The sequence below is a fragment of the Lepus europaeus genome, chromosome 8 (genome assembly GCF_033115175.1).
Source record: "Lepus europaeus isolate LE1 chromosome 8, mLepTim1.pri, whole genome shotgun sequence".
Taxonomy (NCBI): domain Eukaryota; kingdom Metazoa; phylum Chordata; class Mammalia; order Lagomorpha; family Leporidae; genus Lepus; species Lepus europaeus.
In genome coordinates, this window is record NC_084834.1 from 27564144 (window position 1) to 27583719 (window position 19576).

Below are 19576 nucleotides of genomic sequence, written 5' to 3' on the forward strand. Positions count from 1 at the left end.
TTAAGAAATAAATCTTAGAGGTAAAGAATTTAGTACATGGAGTATAAAATACAGTTGAGAGCCTCAGTAGCAGAATTGAACAGGCATAAGAAAGAATAAGCTTGGAGACAAGATCTTTTTGAAATAACCTAGTCAGACCAAATAAAAAAGCAGTAGCAACAATAAAGAAGGATTTTAAGAACAACCTTTGAGACCTACAGAACACCATTAAGCAAGCAAACATTCACAGTTATGTATTTCAGAAGGAGGAGAGAAGGGGAAAGGTGTAAAAAACCTGCTCCATAAAATAACTGCTAAAAATGTTCAAAATTCAGGTCCAGGAAGCCCAAAGGACCTCTAATTTAAAGTCAAACTGTCCAAAGGACAGGACAGAGAATTCTAAACATGGCAAGGACGAAGTATCAAGTCACTTACAAGGGAATCCCCACTAGATGATGGATGACTTCTTGGTTGAAAACTTACAGGAGCAAAGGATGCAACAGTGAAAGTCCTGAAAGGAAGAAAAAATGCCAGCCAGGAATTCTATACCTAGCAAAGTTATCCACCCAACATGAAGGAGAGATACAGACTTCCCCTGATAAGCCAAAACTGAAGGAATTCAGTATAAACAGAGCAATCCCACAAGATATGCTTAGGGAGTCCTACACTAGAGGGGAGGGGTGGTAACCACCATCATGAAAATACGCAGAAGAACAAATTCAACAGTAGAGAAGGTACACAGAAGGAGAAGTATCTAAAAATTCATGTTTTATTTCCTGTATTTGATTTGCTATATGCTTAGTTAAGGGTTTTTTCACCTCTTAAGTAGACTATAGTTCTGTGATTTTTGCTTCCTGTACTCTATTAGGTTTTGTTGGTCTCTTGAAATGAATGAGAAAAGCATTTTATCCTTTTCTCTTTTCTGAAAGAACCTACTGCTACTATTTCTTTTTTAAATGCTTAGAATTCACCAGTGAAACTACTTAAGCCTTTAGTTATCTCGGTGGGGGGGGGGGGTTAAATACATATGTGGTATTTAAATTTTTTCTTTTGGCCGGCGCCACGGCTCACTAGGCTAATCTTCTGCTTGCGGCGCCGGCATCTTGGGTTCTAGTCCCGGTTGGGGCACTGGATTCTGTCCTGGTTGCTCCTCTTCCAGTACAGCTCTCTGCTGTGGCCCAGGAAGACAGTGGAGGATGGCCCAGGTGCTTGGGCCCTGCACCCGCATGGGAGACCAGGAGGAAGCACCTGGCTCCTGGCTTTGGATCGGTGCAGCGCGGCGGCCGTAGCAGCCATTTGGGGGGGTGAACTAAGGAAGGAAGACCTTTCTCTCTAACTCTGCCTCTCAAAAAAAATTTTTTTTCCTTTTTGAAAAAAAATGCATTTCATATAAGTTGCCAAAATTGTTGGCATTAATTTCCTTGCCATCCTTTAGAACAGAGTGAAAATAGAGCAGCTACATGATGCAGGGATCCCACGGTGGGTCTCTAGCACAGGAGATGCAGTCTGGCTGCCCCGAGACTTCTGCACTCCCATTTTTATTCTAGCACTGTTCACAGTAGTCAGAAGAGGGCCTCCAGCTAAGTGTCCATCAACAACTGAAGAAAATGTGGCATGTGTGTAATGTAACACTATTTCTCTACAAAAAAGGTTGAACTCCTGTCATTTGCAATAACATGGATGAACCTAGAGGACAATATATTTGGAGAAATAAGCCAGGCACAGAAAGACAAATTCCACATAATCTTATATGTAGGCTCTCAAAAAGTTGATCTCCCAGAAGTCGAGAGAACAGCGATTGGCGGAGGTTGGAGATGGAAGGAGGGTCGGGGTGAGGGGCAGGTGGATAGGTGTGATGTTACAGTTAGGAGAAACAAAGTCTGGTTTTTGAGACACAGTAGGGTGCAGTTCACAATAATGTGTATTTCAGAACAGCTAAGAGAGGATTTTTTTAATGTTCTCAGCAGAAGAAATGGTAAGTCTGTGAAGTGATGGTTGTCCTAATTTGATCCCTGCCCAGCGTATGCATGCATTGCAACACCACACTGTTCCTGTAAATCTGTTCGTGAAATGACTTGACCCAAGCAAAAGCCTGGGTTAGTTCTGAGTGCAGACTGACTGCCATGGTGTGTGTGTGCTGGAGGACGTGGAGCGGGCCGTTCTCCAGGAGCCAACTCCTAGGAACTACAGCCTTGGAAACCCCTCCCTTCTCTCTGTGCCCCCCCCCCCCCCCCCAGGTGCATCATTGCCGGCATGGCTTCAGGCAGCATCGTTCTGTTCTACAACGACTTCAACAGGTGGCATCATGAATACCAAACCCGCTACTGATGAGAAAGACTGCACAACAGCCCTGCCCCCGGCTGGGCAGGGGGCGTCCCCAAGCATCGTTCTGTTCGAAATAGCTGTCACATCTGAATGTAACTGAAATTTGCTCGAAGAAGCAAACTATTTTTTAAAGTCAATTGCTATTTTTGTAGACTTTGCTTGACACTTGGGGTGGGGGGAGGATAGCAAAGCAGAAAACTGGCTGCTGGGTTCTGTAGTTTAAAAAAATCTATATTTTTAGTCATAAGAAGTCTATTTTCACCAATTATGGAAACATACAGTGGAGCGGGCAGACCCACGGATTCTAGCTCTATTATGAAAACACGTTTCCCATTTAGGCGTAATCTTGAGAAACACGGGATTTGAACATGGGAAATGGGTTGTATACTGGGGTAGGGGAATTTCATTGCTGTACTTTGGGTCCTGTATCTTTCCAAATTGTGCTTCTTCAGTGCTGGAGTTCCTGGGATTTAAACAGGAATGGTTAAATTATGGTAAATGTAATTTAAGACATCTCAATGAATTATTTCTATCAATATTATTCTTTAAGCATGTTTTAGTCATAGAAAATTATGATTTGGGGAAGGCTCTTTTATTTTATTGTGTGGTTAACATAAAGGATCTTAAGTTATAGCAAGTGTGAAATATTTACCTTTTTTTCCCTGATCTGTCGTCTTCATAGCACAACACAGTGAAATTATGGAAAGGCTCTTGGGCTCACAACCTTCATTTTTCTGTTGAAGTAAATGCAAGTACCAAAGCTCACCTGAGGTCTGACTGTGCGGCTCCCCCTTCCCCCCGGGATTCCAGAACGGAGGGCCACCAGGTGCTGTGTGAAGCAACACCTGTTTTATCTTCTATTTGTTATTGAACTCTCCACCTTCCTTTTGATTAGCAATTTGTACTAAGAAACAATGTTATTTTGGTGTTGTATAATTCTACTTTTCTAGTAGATTGCTGTATGGAATTCTGTGATAAACATTTGAGAAAAGGTCTGTATTGCATAAATAAATTCTTTGTATGTTGTGAACTTCTTAGTTGAAATGGACCCTTTCTCTTTCTCCCATGCAACTTCTACACATTTAGTTCTTCTCTAAAGGCGAAGATTTGGAGTGAACAATTGAGTTTGACACAAAAATTGAAATACCGGAAATATCTTCTTCATTCCTAATTTTTAAACATTGATTAAAAACAATTATTTACACTCACACACACACAATGCTGAACTGTGGTTCAGTCACCGTTTTTGATTGATAATCAACAAGGTTCTCCTGACTGACAACAGGTTCTCCCTAGCCAGATGCTACCCTTTTGTTGGGACGGACACAAATGATGTAGACCTGAATCTTACAGTGATTGAACTCAGGGCTCCATGCACCATTCCATGTATGACCCATCATTATTTTATAAACCATTAAGAAAGAACAATAGATAGTAGAACATGAGGAAAGCAAAGAACGTTCCAGAATCAAAGAAATGGCCATGTTCTCTGTAATGCCCTCCCTGGTAGTTACAGAAGGATTTTGTAAAAGATTTATGTATCCATTTGAAAGGAAGAGTTAGAGGCAGAGAGAGCTCTGAGTCTGCTGGTTCACTCCCCAAATAGCTGCAACAGCCAGGGCTGGACCAGGCTGACACCAGGAGCTTCTTCCAGGTCCCCAGAGCGGGTGGCAGGGGCCACACATGCGGACCATCCTCTGCTGCTCTCCCAGGTGCTGGATAGGAAGTGCAGCAACCGAGACAGGAATTGGCACCATGTGGGATGTTGGAGGTGGCAGCTTACCCTGCTGCTCCACAACACTAGACCCAACTTGTAAGTATTATACTTTGGAAGTTTAAGGGGTGAAAGGTAGGAGAAGAAAACTAGGAACACCTAAGTGATATGGCAGACATAGGTTACACCTGCTGCCCTGTCTGAAGCCTAAAACAAGGCCAAGAAAGCAGCAGCTTCTTTGAGCCTTAAAAGAAAAAGCGTTAGTGTCTTCACTGCCTTGTTTGTAAGATTACAACTCCAGCCAGTTAACTGAACATCCATAATGTCATCCTGCATAGAGCAAGCCCAGCTGGCATCAACACCAGGGCTGCTTCATGAAAGGATCGGCTTCGTACAGTAATTGTAAAAATAGATGCAACATTCATCTTTTCTATCCAATTCTAACTCCTTAAAAAATTCATGACATAGGCCGGTGCCGCGGCTCACTAGGCTAATCCTCCGCCTTGCGGCGCCGGCACACCGGGTTCTAGTCCCGGTCGGGGCACCGATCCTGTCCCGGTTGCCCCTCTTCCAGGCCAGCTCTCTGCTGTGGCCAGGGAGTGCAGTGGAGGATGACCCAAATCCTTGGGCCCTGCACCCATGGGAGTCCAGGATAAGCACCTGGCTTCTGCCATCGGATCAGCGCGGTGCACCGGCCACAGCGCGCCTACCGCTGCGGCCATTGGAGGGTGAACCAATGGCAAAAAGGAAGACCTTTCTCTCTGTCTCTCTCTCACTGTCCAAAAAAAAAAAAATCATGACATCAACTGAATGTCATCCAATTAGGAAATAAAAAGAATTAGAAGTGGTTGAGGGTAAAACTGAATGGCAGGCCGGTGCCGTGGCTCACTAGGCTAATCCTCCGCCTTGTAGCACCTGCACACCAGGTCCTAGTCCCAGTTGGGGTGCCGGATTCTGTCCCGGTTGCCCCTCTTCCAGGCCAGCTCTCTGCTGTGGCCCGGTAGTGCAGTGGAGGATGGCCCAGGTGCTTGGGCCCTGCACCCGCACGGGAGACCAGGAGAAGCACCTGGCTCCTGGCTTCGGATCAGCGCGGTGCGCCGGCCATTGGAGGGTGAACCAACGGCAAAGGAAGACCTTTCTCTCTGTCTCTCTCTCTGTCCACTCTGCCTGTCCAAAAAAAAAAAAAAAAAAAACCTGAATGGCCTGCGGGGCCAGTGCTGTGGCACAGTGGGTTAACGCCCTGGCCTGAAGCGCCGGCATCCCATATGGGCACCGGTTCGTGTCCTGGCTGCTCTACTTATCCAGTTCTCTGCTGTGGCCTGGGAAAGCAGTAGAAGATGGCCCAAGCACTTGGGCTCCTACACCCACATAGGAGACCTGGAAGAAGCTGCTGGCTCCAGATCGGCACAGCTCTGGCCATTGCAGTCACTTGAGGAGAGAACCAGCAGATGGAAGACCCCCTCCCCCTCTCTCTGAACCTCTCCTTCTCTATGTAACTCTTTCAAATAAATAAATAAATCTTTTAAAAAGAAAAACAACTGAATGGCCCATGCCAGGGGGGCAAGCGAGGCTGCACATTAGTGGGTGGATGTGGCTCTAAGGGCCGGCTGTGGGTTTGGTTTACAGGCTGCAATTTAAGGCTGGTTTTGAAATGCATTGCTTTAAAAAAGCATGTTCCTCCTCGACATACCGATTTTCAGTAAAATATAACGAGTCACGTGCTTAAAATTCTGTCATTTAAAAACACCTCTACATCTCTGCAGGAAAACAAGAGGGCATAGGAAGCAGAGAGCATGGAAATCTGAAACACTGGTAAAACTGGTAGACAGTTCATTCTTAAATGAGCAGCTTATTCCCAAAGAACACATATTCACAAACAGGTGGTTTTATAAATTAATTCACTAAAAGTCTATTTTGCCCATTGAAGAACTCTCACACCTCAGTTTTTAATTCAGCAGACAAAAACAAGAAATTGCAAAATACCCTGCCTGAGAACCACGAGCGGGCATGAGGGCAGCGACGTACGGCCCAGGGCTGCCCTTCATTCAGCTCCAAGAGCAGAGCTGGGCCGTCAAGTTGTCAACGGTCTGAGCACACACACTTGGTGCCGGGTGCCTTCCCGCCTACCCTGCTGTTGGCCGAGCAGATGGCAGTGGTCCCGAGTCAGGTGACCAGGGACGCAGCTACACTGGACCCATTCTGCCCTTCTCAGCCACTGTAAGTAGATTAAAACAGCATGCAACACTTTACCTCCTCCAACACAAGATTTTGGGGTAGATTTTCATTTGATACTTTTTTTCACTGGCTATCTTACCATGCACTGGCCATGCAAATCATGGTTTGGCCCTTCCCACTCCATCTGTCCTACCCCATTCCCATCGCTGCAGAAGAACTCAGACCAGTGATGCAAACGGATTCCTTCCAGAAGGAGACGCAGGAGTGTCTTTCGCCTAAACACTTGGAAGAATCCTGCAGCTCTGCCAGTTCCAGTGCGTGTCAGACCGCAGGGCAGCAGTCAGCCCCGTATCCTCGTGACAGAGCGTGTTCACAAGCATAGAGAGAACATAATCGCCATCTCAAAATCTGAATAAGTGCACAGAAACAAACAAGCCAGTGCCTCTCGTTGGCCATTTCTGCCCTCCCACAATCCTTTGCTGCTTCAACCCAGAAAGCAGCCGGCCTAGACTACCCACCTCTTTTGTGGCATAAAGTCCAATCCTATAGGCGTCACAGGTTACCATGGCAGGGACACAACAGGCTGGGAAGTTTTCAAAACGTGCTCCTTGTAAGCAAGAAGGCACTGGAAAACAGCAAATGAACAAGAGACAGACAGAAGTCCTCCTGCGTTTGCTCTCAGAGGAGTGGAAGGAACGGCTTTGGGATTTCTCCTGTGGACATACTGGAAAGCGTGAGTCTGTGACAACCGTGTGATCACATCGCTGTGGCCACAGACGCCGTCCGGCACTCCTGCCTGGCTCCTACGAGCCTGACCGTCACACTGAGACGAGGTGTGCTTGGCTGACTTGGACAGGGCAGGGGGCATGGCTTCAGGCAAGTGCTCTCCTTGAGACAGGCCCCTGCGGCAAGGGAAGACGATAAACCACTACCGAGGTGCAGAAACAGGAAGTGAGTTATCTTTCTGCCTCACGTTGAGGAGAAATTGTTCTTCACCAAAGTGAGACTGGATGGGTTGGGCAGGCTGTGTGTCCCCCCCTCATACCTGGCAGCAAGGAACTGGCCTCTTTGTGACGTTAGTCTCGGGGCATTTGAAGGACGTCCCCAGACCCGGGCCTCACCCTGCAGGATGAAGCCCACCCTCCGGGCATGACACCCACATGTGGCGCAGGTGTATGGGAAGGGGCAAGCCCTATGAATGGCCAGCTCCGCTCCAAACCTACCCTTTTCTCCCTGTCGGCCTTTCAGTGCCGGCGAGACCTCCTCCCAGCTGTCTCCCAGTCCAGGGCTTCGGCTTCTGTACAGCTAAGCTCCTTAAAGCCTCCTGGTCAAGACCACTGACGCCGCACGTAGCAGCTGCCCTGCAGGGAGACCTCTTCAAGCCTGAATGGCCACGGGACTCGCCCCTTACTGCTCAGCCTCCTTGGCTTTCCGCCACTTTGTCCTAGAAAATCTCCCCCACCCCACCCCCACCTTGTTACAGCGCCAGCACGAGGCCAGCCCAGTGACAGCATCCCCTGCCCTAGAAGCCACAGGCATCAAGTCTCAGCTCCAACAAGCGCGGATGAGGCCCCCTCCTGAGTTCCTCAGGGCCACGGGGCTCCCATGACACAGGAGGAAGTGCCCCGTGGACCGTGAGCTTTGTGACTGTTCTTATCCGACATCCGGGAGTTTCTAAGAAGGCAGTGGTTCTGCCCCTGCACCGCTCTGTCATTGGAATATCACTCTGGCCCTGCACATCGCCCACGTGTGCTTCCTGCCCACTGCCCTGAGGCTTCAAGGGAAGTCGCACCCCCTTCCACAAACAGTTCTTTCTGCAGGGAGACTTCATGGGAAAATGGAATTAAAAGGTTTATTTTGGTGCAAAGAAAATTTTCAGTGAACTTTTTGAAGACCTTGCATATGCATGGGTTTCATGATTTTTGCACCAAAGTAAAATCTCTTGATCCCTCTCTGCGTGGACTTTGGAAGGTTTGGTAGCTTTTCCTACCAGTCTGTGGTGATCCTTGCCAGTCCGATTCCCTCCCCTCTGTCCTGAGTGTCCTCTTTGGTGGTCACTGCTATCTGCACCACGTGCACCAAGGCCTCGGAACAGAACTCCGCACCTGTGAGGGCTCTGTGTAACCCTGGCTTCTAATGACTGGGTGAGCACTGAAGTGCTCCGCTCCCAGACCTCCGACATGAAGCAGGGTTGTCCATCAAGGCCTCTGTTAGTTATCCCGCAGAATCAGCACCTCCGAGCACTGACTTCACACCACAGGTCAGCATCAGCATTCCCACCTGCTGAGGTCATTTTAAGTGAGTCCAAGCCATTCAAAACAAGCATTTTGTAAACATTCACATTGAGTGCAGCAACACAAACCAAAAAAAAGACTGCCTCTTCTTTAGAGCCCCGCTGGTAAGGCAGCAGCTCCGGCAGGTCTGAGTGGCTCTCGGACCCTGGCACCGTTCCCGGACCCAGGGGCGGTGTGCTAGGAGGGCAGATCCACACTGCATCCCTAAGTCCCGGGACGGAAGGAAACGATAAGGTGTCCTAGTGGTTTTTCACATTGACTTCACGCTGGAATAATGCTTTGGAAGTACTGGGCATGTTGAACTTTCCCAATCCAAAAACCTGGAATCCACAATGCACCAAAATCCAAAACTTTGAGCACTGCCATGATTCCACAAGGGGAAAGTTCCACATTTGACCTCACATACAAGCAACAGTCAAAATGCAAGTAGACTAAAAATGGACTGATTATGTATATGCAAATATTCCAGAATCGGAAAACAACCAAAACCTGAAATAGTTCCTGTCCCAAGCATTTAGGTAATGGACACACGGCCTGTATTAGGTTAAATAGGATACACTATAAAAAATGAACGCCACCTGTTCCTTTTACATTTCTTTAGTGTGGTCTAGAAAATGTTAACTTAGGCAGCTTGTCTGCATCTCTAAGGCACAGCACGTGGCTCAGGAGCTTTGGCCCAAGGCCACGTTCATCAGCACTCTTCCCACGAGGACACAGCCGCACTCACTGTCCCCCAACTTCACCACTTTGACCACAGAGCTACCTGGGGAAGCTTTGCCAGAACCTTTAATCCATGTTTCCAGTATATTTCAGGTGCAACAGCCTTCGTGGAGAGAGATGAAGATTGAGAGAAGGAGACTCAGCCTCCACAGGTCACCACTGCCCTTTTTCCACCCCTCCTCCAAGGCCTATTTCCTTGGACATCAATCCCCAGCCCAAACCAGGGACTGTAAAACAGGCATGTACCAATCTCTGTCTAGGATCCAAGGAACGCAGCAATTAAGCACCGGTAATTAATCTGATCCAGGGAACAGAATTAGAGCTTAATACATGAGGGCTAAGCAAGTGGGTAAACAAATAGCTTTGCTCATAGATGCAGAACTTCCGTTGAGAATTGCTATTTAGATGGCCCCTCCCCTCCAGCCTGGGATACACAGTACCTCCAAAAGGAGGAAGGAAAACCTAAAAGTGCCCTGGGCCTCCATCTTCTGCTAATTCCGGGACCTGGGATGTAGAACTTCTCGGATTGTTCCTTTGACACCATGTATTTCTCTAGGTCTTTGTGGGAAGGTGGGCACCTGGCCTAGTGGTTAACTCGCCGGTTAAGACACCTGCCCCCTGCCATGATCGAGTACCTGGGTTTGATACCCAACCCTAGCTCCTGACTGCCACTCATGCCGGGCACCTGAGTTCCCAGCTCCCAGCTTCAACCTGGCCCAGCCACAACCACTGCAGACATTTGTGGAGTCAAAGAGCAGATGGAAGATCTGGTCTATGAAATTAAAAAGAGACAGCTTGGCACTGCTGCCACAGCTGGTTCCTGCTACCTCCTGTCTTCATTGAATTCTCACAGCGGGTGGGAGCATGACAAGTCCCCCTGTCCCCAGCAGAGGAGACTGCCGTGGCCCTGACCACTTCTTTTCTTGAGTCTTCAGTAAATGTCACAATCCGAGGGAGGGCATCAGGTTTTAGGTTCTAATCGGTGCCAAAGGCCTCGTTCCACTGTTCTCTTCCCATTAGCTCTTCCCTCCCCCAGCAGAAATACTGAAAGCAAGGTAGAGGCTTGCTCTGCCACCAGTGAGGAGACACCAGCGGAGTGCTGCCGCGGGTGCCCACCACAGTGTCAGGCCCACGGAGCCCATCTGCTCCAGGCCAGGCGTCGCCAGGGCTGGCCTGGCCTTCAGCCAGGTGGAGAGATCTGGGAGCACAGTGGCTGGTTTTAAGGCCTGGGGGTAGAGCCCTGGGAAAGTGAGGACAGAGCTGGCACCAGGGTAGCCTGAGCCACAGGCAGGCAGGAGCCCCGCCACCTCAGGGAGGGACACAGACACACAAGGCAGGAGCTGCGGACTCCTCACAGCCTACTGGGCTTCCTGCTGCGTCCAGATATCCCACAGGTGCCTCCCGGGAATCCGTTCATACATCCGGAGCCTTTTCTGTACCTGGAACCACACTTAAACCGAGGCACGTGTGTGGGTTCTTCCCGAGACCTCGCTGGTCCATGGTAGCCCAGACGCGGGCACCTGCCAGGGCCTGGGCAGGGAGGCGAGCTGTGGCCCGGCGTCCTTTGCAGACGCACTGCACAGAAACGCTGACCATCCTTGACTGCTTTTTTTCTCAAGAGGGAGGAGTTTATTGCAGGTCGGGTACACTCAGAGAAGGCAAAAATCTAACAAAGAGAATGAATGCCAGGGCCCACGGGTTTAAAGGGTGAGCAGGAAAAACAAATACAGGGATTATGTACAAGTAATTATTAAAAAGAGCAGGGTGGTGGGGAACAAGGAAAAACTGCCAGCAGCTTCCACAGGGTGACAGAGGCCATGGGCGCAGCACCTCGGGGGCGGCCCTCACCGTGCCTGGGGTGGGGTGGGGGGCTTCCTCCGGCCCCTGCTCCGGGTGAAAAGCCACAGCAGCCCCCGTGGCCGCCGGAGGGAGGCGGGGGTGACTGGCGGGGAAGCCGAGCCCGGCCCGCCCGCCGAGCCTTCCTCACAGCCCCAAGGGCTCCATCAGCGCTTCCTAACACGCGTGTGGGGAGGGGCGGGGGCAACATGGCATCTGGGGAAGAGGCGACCTGGTCCTGTGTCTGTGCACAAATAAATACCCAGTGCCGGCGCAGTACTGGGCGCCGGGAGCGCTCCTCCAGGGATGGCCTCGGGGCCAGCCCATTTCTCCTACCGGCAAGCCAAGCCCGCGTCACCTCTCGGGGGCCGAACGCAGGCAGGTCCAAGGCCCTTGTGGCGGAGCGGGGCGCACGCCGAGTTCTCCGTGGTAAGGGAGCGGTCGGGGCTCTTCCCGAGTCTTTCCGTAAAAAACGCGTCTAGCGCGGGAGCAAAGCGGCTTGGTCTCCTGGTGAGGCTGCAGAATGTCCATCGGTGACTGACAAGGAGTCCCTCCGGGTGTCTGTCACCGACCGTGGCAGGGCTCAGGAGACCCCCGGGTAGAGAGGGAGGCGAGGCCAAGGCGCCCGTGCTGGCTCGGAGGCGGCCCCAGCCCCCAGGCTGAGGACCGGGCCGCCAACCCGCAAAGCGGCTGCCTGGAGCGCACGGCTCCCGCGGCGAGGGCCGAGGCTCAGTCTCGGTGGCGGCGCCAGGTCCCTGCCCGCTCGGCGCCTGCAGCAGCAGGGGGAGAGGGGGGTGCGGGGGACTGCGGAGGGGCAGGGGCAGGGGCCGGGGCCACTGCTCCGGACACAGAGGGCTCCTCGGCCGGGGCGGGGATCGGAGAGACCTGCTCCGTCCCAGGTCTGCTGCCGTCTTCACAGAAGTGCTTGCTGCCGAAGATCTGCCCCTCCTTATCTAGAGCCGTGTTCTGGGGAGAGACCAAGAGAGGACCCGGTTACCCCGGCCCACGCTCAGGTCCCAGCCACCACGAGCAGAGAGCACGACAGAGCATGCACGGGACTCAGAAACAGAAGAGGAGAAATAACACGGTCCTACAGGAAAAGCAACGCTTTCCGGGGCCCTGTGCCTCTGGCCCTGCCACTGCCTAGCTGCTGGCTCAGGGAAACAACTCCACACTGGTGCCCGCTGCCTCCTCCAGCGTGAGCTGCCCCCGATTGAATGCTTCTGCTCCCGGCCAGACCTTCAGCGCTAACCAGTTCTGAGTCACCATCAGCAGGTGCGAGGAGGGTGCCCAGTCTCCCATTGACTTCTTAAGATTTATTTATTTATGCAGAGAGAAAAGGAAAACTCAGAGGAAGAGAGAGAGACAGAATCTTCCATCTGCCAATTCACCCCCCCAAATACCCACAACAGCCACATCTGGGCCAGGCCAAAACCAGGAGCCCAGAACTTTATCCAGACTTCCAACAACATGGGTGGCCCAGGTCCGAGTACTCGGGCCATTCTCTGCTGCTTCCCCAGGGGGTATTAGCAGGGAGCTGGACTGGCAGCGGAGCAGGTGGGGCTCAAACTGGTGCTCCCATATGGGACGCTGGCATTGCAGGCTGTGTGTTAACCCACTGGCCACAACACCAGCCCCCAGGGTTTAGTTTTCTAAACAAAGTTCTCCCTAAAGATTGAAAAGGAATGCTTGTGTCCTATGAATAGGCAGTCCCCTTGGGCCTTCCCACCCAAGGGGCTGTGGAACTTATAGAAGGCCCTGGAAGCTGACAGAGCAGCGGCATCCACCTTCCAGGCCCTCCCTCATCTCCTCCTTGCTCTTCTCTGTGGGGAGAGTTTACCTTGGCACCCACACACGTCATCTGTTTCTCTCCCAGGAGCACAGAAACAGCCACGAGGGGCCGGTGTTGTGGCACAGCGGTGGCTTCCAGTGACCACATCCCATATGGGAGCGCCCGGGACTGAGTCCTGGCTGCTCCACTTCTGATCCAGCCCCTTGCTAATGCACCTGGGAAAGCAGCTGATGATGGATCAAGTACTTGGGCCCCTGCCACCCACGTGGGAGGCCTGGATGGAGCTCCTGGCTTTGACATGGCCAGGATAACAGCTCCTGGCTGTTGTGGATATTTGGGGAGTGAACCAGTGGATAGAAGTTCTCTGTTTCTCTATCTGTGTGTGTGTGTGTGTGCGTGCGCACACTCTGCCTTTCAAATAAACCTTTTTAAGTGTGGGGAAATCACCTTGCTTTGACCCTAAAATGGGAAGGGAGACCTGGTCTTTCCCGGTCCTCTGACCCGGTTTGGGTACTGGAGTGTTTGCAGAGTGTGGGCTCTCTGGGGCTCCGGGGCACCGTCAGCTACCAGATCCACAAGCTCGGCCGGCTGTGGCCTAGGCAGCCTGGTGGAAGGCAGCACTTGGACAAGCCCAAGTCCTGGAGCAGGCGGGAACAGGCAGAGCATTCTAGGTTAGGCCCGTGGGGCTCCATTCAAAGCACCAGGTGCCAACTGCAAAACGGGTCCCGCCGGACTCAGAATGAGCAGTCTGCAGTTCCCCGGTTCAATTGCCCTGAGAAGCGGGGACGACGGAAAAGCCTTGTTGGAAACCCGGCTTCCCCGCTCCCGGGGGCAGAGGCTGCCGAACCCCCGCGCAGTGACAGGAGCTGGCGGCCTTGGCCTTCGTTCCCCTCCGCGTCCCAACCACCCTCCTCCCCCCCTCCGTTATTTCTCCTTTTCTCCTCCCGTCAGTGCGGCCCAGGGAGCAGCGCGGTGCAGCGAGTACATACCATGGCCTTGGCCCTAGTCAGGGGAGGCAATGCAGGCGGCGGGAGAGGCGAGAGAGGGGGGAGAGAAGCAGGGACAGAAACTCGACTTACTTTCAACAGAAGCAACACCGTTCAAACAGTTTTGTCTCAAACCAATGAAGAGACCCCGCTCAGCCCCGTCTGTCCCCGAGGGGCCGCAGTTCCCCAAGAGCGGCGGGCTAGCCTGCGGCCTGCACCTCGGCCCTTCCCTCCGCGGCCAGGCAGCTGCGGGATGCCCCGCGCCAGCCCCTTCACGGCCACCGAGGCCCGCCCTCAGCCCGGCCCGAGGCGCTCAGCCTCACGCCAGGCTGCTTTTCCGCGCCCCGGGGGAACTACGCTTTGGGCCTAGGAGGGGAGGTGTGGAGCGCGGTGGAGTTAGCGGCAAGTTCCAGGGATGCGTGGCGGCTGAGTGGGCGCCAGGAGGAAGCGCACTGCGGGGCGAGTACCAGCTGCTGCTGCGGGGGCTGCCAATGTCTCAACAGGGCAAAGAACGGGCGCTGAGGCGGCGCTCACACTGCCAAATCAAACTGTCAAACAGAACGCAGACAACAGCGTCAACTTTACTGTGGTTCACCCTCATGTACCACTTCCTCTCCTAAGCCTTATCTCAGCGTGGCCCCCAGGCGCCGGCTCCAGGTCAAGGGGCCTAGGTCAGCGACCCAGGGGCTGATTGGCCATTACACACGGCCTGGCCAAGCAGAGTGGGCCTCAGGCTGTTTCCACTGCCATCTGCGACTGCAGGAACCGATCACTGCCAAGGACTTGTGCACATCAGGGATTGGCATTTCCTGGTTATCTTCAGTACAACACTGGAAGCCGTCCCCAAGGGCAGGCCACATAGACACAGCTAATGGTGATGAGGATGAAGACACAGAGCGTCCCAAGCTTCCCCCACACAACCATGCCCCGGACCAGGTCCAGAGTAGGATGCCCCTGAGAAGGAGGCCTTCTCCTCCCACCGCTTTGGAGGACAGGCCAGATCTGGGGGACAGGTCAGCTTCTTGGCCATGGGGAATGAATGGGTCCTGACCAGGGCCGGTGGAACAGATTTTTCCCATGGGTTCCCAATGTGATGAGGTCATCCAGCAGCTCCTCAGAGGCAACCCTGCAGAGCTGTGTAGGGAACGCGAGGGGAGCGGGGACCCTGTCAACATGCACAATGTGACAGCCTGGGAACACATGGACACACACACACACACACACGTTCACAAAGAACAGAGGGGTGTGCGCTCACACAAGCACTCAGGTAGAGCTCAGGGTTTTGACATCTGACAGTGGACCCATGTCACCCGGAAACCACCCACACAGGTTCTGTCTACGCCTCATCAGTCAGGACAGGGACTACGCTGGCCACTTGTCACAAGAGGCTGGCTGCAGGCCTCTGGCCACTGATTCCTATGCAGGCCCCCAAGGCAAGGACTCCCTTGAGAGTTACAGTGAACTCTCCTTAGCCCTGAGGCTTAACTGGCGTGGTGATTAGAGTTTGATTCCAACTCATCTTTCTTAAGACTTTTCATGTTGTGTTGAACACACCAAATTTTAACATTTTTTTAAATGTTCCCAGAAAGTGTCTTACACCCTAGTGCACAACAGGCTACACACTATTGTCCCAACCATCAGTGCTGCCTCTCCCATGGGAATCACTCCTGGATGTTCGCATGCTGTTGGCCCAGTCCGATGGCTGCCCTCGGGGTGTGTGAGCTGGAACTCTGTCTTCCTAAGGCTCTCAGCACAATGCCACTAAAACACTCAGAAAAACCACAACTCAAGAAAACCTTCCCATCGTCCTGGCACAGGGACCCCACAGTCCAGGGGACACAGAGGGGTTGCAAGGATACACAGAGGTGCCAAATAAATGCAGCTCCTGGGAGGAGAATGAAGGCCCCTGTGAGCTGCCCACAGTGGATGTGCCGTGGGTGCAGCAGAGAGCACCTCTTCCACCTGGCCCCTGCTTAGAGAGACCACATGCCATGACCACGACCAGCAGCTGTCCCTCTGGCTGAGGAAATAGACCCTTTCCTGGAGAAAGAGGGGCCTGTCGTGAGGTGGGAGAGGCTGCCCTGGACCGGGCTCCCCAGCAGCCGTCAAAACCCGGTGAAATCAGGGGTGATGGTAAACATTCGGTCACCCATTGCCTTGGAAAGTCTGACTTTGGAGCTGCCCCAGCTGCCTCTCTGGCAGAGGGAAAAACAGCCCCACTTTTGTAGTGGGCTGCCGCAGGCAGAACTGTCTATGTGCAGTGCCGGCCGGTTTATACCCTGGGCAACAAGCAGGTAGGGGATACTCAACAGTGTCTTCATGTCCCACTTGACAAGCTGGGGTAGGGTGTGCTGGCCTCCCTTTCGGCCCAGTTTATTTCTTCTGCTCTTTTTTTTCCTTCATTTACTTTCATGTTACTTTTCCTTTTAATTTATGGTGTTAAGTATATAAGTAAGCTGTCTTAAAAAATATTTTTGGAGCAGGTGATTGGCACAGCAGCTATCCCATGTTTGAGCGCCTGGGTTCCAGTGCTGGCTCCCCTCTCCTTCCCAACTTCCTCCTAATGTGCACCCGGGGACGCATCACTGATGGTTCAAGTACCTGGGTTCCTGCTACCCAGGGGAGACTTGGAGCATTCCAGGCTTCTGGCGTCAGCCCAGCCCTGGGGAATAAACCAACAGATGGAATACCTCTCTTTCAAATAATTTTTAAAGAAAAATGAAGTATAAAAACCCATGGTGATCAACATTTACAGGCTTCTCATAACATTTTACCAATCCTGAGAACTTTTTTTAAAAAACATTGTTCACTTTTAAAAGCTTCCAAACTGTCTTTTGTATTTTTTACTTAAAGTATATTTGTTTAACTATGGGCATCTCTTAACCCAAGTGCCAAAGAATACCTGATGCCTCAATAATCTTTGTTTTAAAATTTTTGATTTAATTTCATTTTTTACTTGAAAGGCAGAGACAGAGAGACAGACTTTCCATCCATTGGTTCACTCCTCAAAAGCTCCTCACAGCCAGGCCTAAGCCAGGAACCCAGAACTCAGTCCAGGTCTCACGGTAGATGGCAGGAACCCACGTTCTTGAGCCATCACTGCTGCCTCCCAGTGTGCACATTAGCAGGAAGCTGGATCAGAAGCAGAGGATCCTGGATGTGAACTAGCCCAGAATCCAGACTATGGGAATTGGGCATCCCATACAGGGATTTAGCCACAACGCCAAATGCCTGCCTGCTCCATAATCTCTTTTTGAAGCTCTGAATCGGCAGGGAGCTACTCTACCGTAAACAGCACCTGGGCTTGGGACTCTGTCTAAATGAGAAAGCAAAGATGAGAGCGGAAACAGCTACCTGGGAGGGCCAGAGCCTGGGAGCTCCTAGGCATCAAGACCCATGAGACCAGTCTCGTTGGTACCTATGCAACCACTACCCCACAGTGGCCAAGGCCTGGGCGTCTTGCCATGTGAGTGCCTTGTGCGTGCCATGCCAGTGTTTAAGTGAAAGGGAGAACAGGGGAGGATGCAGCTTCCATGGAGAGAAGCTCTTGGCTATCTACTGCTCAACATTCAAGGCTGGCTCGGCAGCAGGTCAGACTCTGCCACTTCCCCTGGCACCCACTTACCATGATAACTGAGACCCCGGGGGCGGTGCTGTTCTGTTTGGGAAGCGCATTATTAAAGTGCTGTTTTAGTTTACCTGTTACCTCAGCTTGCATGTTATTCTCCTGGGAGGCATCGTCCTACAGAAAAGAAGCAAATGCAATGATTTTTGATCGTCATCTTTGTCATTTCCTTAACAGCCACTGCCCACCGCCTAACCACTTCCTTAATGGGCCCATCTTAGCCACAGAAACAGGGGGAAATGATCTTTCAAAAATAGTAATTATTGGAGGTGGCATTTAGCTTAGCCAACACCAGTTAAAGTGTCTGGGTTCAATATCTGGCTCCAGCTCCTGACTCCAGCTTCCTGCTAACGCAGGCCCTGGGGAGCAGTGGTGATGGCTCCTGTAGTTGAGTTCCCGCCACCCGTGTGAGAGACCTGGATTGATTTCCCAGCTCCAGACTTTGGCTCCACCTGGGGAATGAACCAGCAAATGGGAGCTCACTTCCTCTCTGCCCCTTGTGGGTAGTCCCATGCCCCCAAAGAGACTCCATACCATTCACTCTGCTTCCAAGGCCCAGAGAAAACACCAGTCTCAAGTGGCACAAAGTGGTCCCTCTTTAGGCTTCTGTACTTTGGTGTGACCCCCTCCCACCGAAACATCAAAATTCTATCATTTTAATCAAGAGTCATTTGGTTGGTAGTCTTTACTGTTCATGCAGAAATGCAGCATCCCAACTACTCGGTCTAAGAGCTAAGTCCCTTAGTCTAAGAGAGAAGTGAGTAGGATCCACTGAGTCTACACTTGGATGTCAGGATATAGGGGGCTGTGGTGGTGCAAAGGGGACCCCTTAAATTCAAGTTAAGTAAATTCACTCTCCTGGAGCCTCCCAGAAATGAAGGAAACATAAGGTGTCCTGGGAACCACGTTGACCCTAAACCCAGAGGCACTACCAAGGCCCAGGGAGAACTCGATCAGCATCATCTCCACTCTTCCTGGGTCTTGGAGGCACTGGGTCTTAGCTCCCCCACTGACAGCAGAGCTGTCCCAGGACCATACACCAGGAAGACACAGGAGATCAGAGTCTGAAACTGCTGAGCTCCAGGGCAAATCCTGGAAACTCTCAGACCCCAGAACTACGGAAGCTACGAGTGAAAGGCTCCTTGTAGAGCACGGAGGCCAATCCTTTCTCTTTGCAGGTGAGAAACTGAAGCCTGGAGAGGGACCGGGTTACCTGCAGAGCAGGATCTAAGACTCAGGGACCCAGGTGCCAACTGCTCTCTCCCAGAGAGCATTCCATGCTGCTTGCTCATTAGGAAAGACGTAACTCCATCTGCCACAGGTCTTGGATGCAGACTTTGTGTGTGCAAAGCCCACAGTGAGGAAGCATGCTGCTGGCCACAGACATACAAACACTTATTCCCCATGGACGGGGGTACTTACTGACACCCAGGGGTGACTCAGGATTTGTCCCGCAGTACACCGAGCTTCAACATTTACCTGCAGCATTTGACTGATTAACTCCTAAAAATAAACAAACAAACAGATAAATTCCACAGAGGAAGACAAAGACAATTCTACCACAAATACAGAAATCTGGGTTTTCAACCAAACACTTCAAAGTAAGAGCTAACACAGCTGCCCAGACATTTGACCCTAAAAGCTATGAACACTGACACTCCCAGTGCTTACTGGGTATTTGCACAGCCATAGCCATGCAAAAGAAGAGAAGGACTCCTAGGAGTCTACAGGAACCCAAGATGCTCTCTCCCAAGAGCTGTGGTCATTATCAATGTCCTACAGCGTAAGACTACAGTGTTTCTCCTTTTGGCAACTCAGTCTGATGAGTTCAGGAAAATTCAATCTCCCAAGTTCTTTTCCATTTTCTGATGGATGTCCAGTATACATTTTCTGAATAATTTAAGGAATTCTTCAGAGGTACATGGGAGAGGAAGATGGTAGGGTAAACTGGCAAGATAACTGGCCTGGCTTTCAGAATTAGATCATGAACTCCAGAGACTATATAGGATGAACTTAAAGCAGAATCACCTGTTAAAAGTCTAGGAAGTTTCTGGAGTCAATACTGAGGGCTGCTACAGCCCCCCATGAGGAGTGAGGACTGCAACATAACTTAACCCACAGGAACAGGGC

General features: G+C 51.6%; 2 protein-coding genes across 11 annotated transcripts in view; one reads left to right on the forward strand and one right to left on the reverse strand.

The window, feature by feature from the left end:
• LRBA (LPS responsive beige-like anchor protein) overlaps positions 1 to 3337 on the forward strand; it is a 730178-nt gene extending 726841 nt beyond the window's left edge. For all 5 annotated transcript variants that reach the window (XM_062199509.1, XM_062199506.1, XM_062199510.1 and 2 more), the window contains exon 57: positions 2217 to 3337. In XM_062199509.1, the coding sequence (XP_062055493.1) occupies positions 2217 to 2307 (91 nt within the window). In that variant the 3' untranslated portion in view covers positions 2308 to 3337. The remainder of the gene's footprint in view (positions 1 to 2216) is intronic.
• A 7466-nt stretch (positions 3338 to 10803) lies between these two features.
• DCLK2 (doublecortin like kinase 2) overlaps positions 10804 to 19576 on the reverse strand; it is a 191030-nt gene continuing 182257 nt past the window's right edge. Inside the window, exons 14-17 of one of the 6 annotated variants that reach the window (XR_009866623.1) lie at positions 18869 to 18949; positions 17447 to 17563; positions 14289 to 14369; positions 11929 to 12009 (exon numbers count right to left, since the gene is read on the reverse strand). Coding sequence is in view for 5 of the 6 variants with exons in the window: in XM_062199512.1 (XP_062055496.1) it covers positions 11773 to 12009; positions 17447 to 17563; positions 18869 to 18949 (435 nt within the window). In the remaining variant the exon portion in view is untranslated. The other 5 variants (XM_062199512.1, XM_062199515.1, XM_062199516.1 and 2 more) reach the window with 5 other exon arrangements.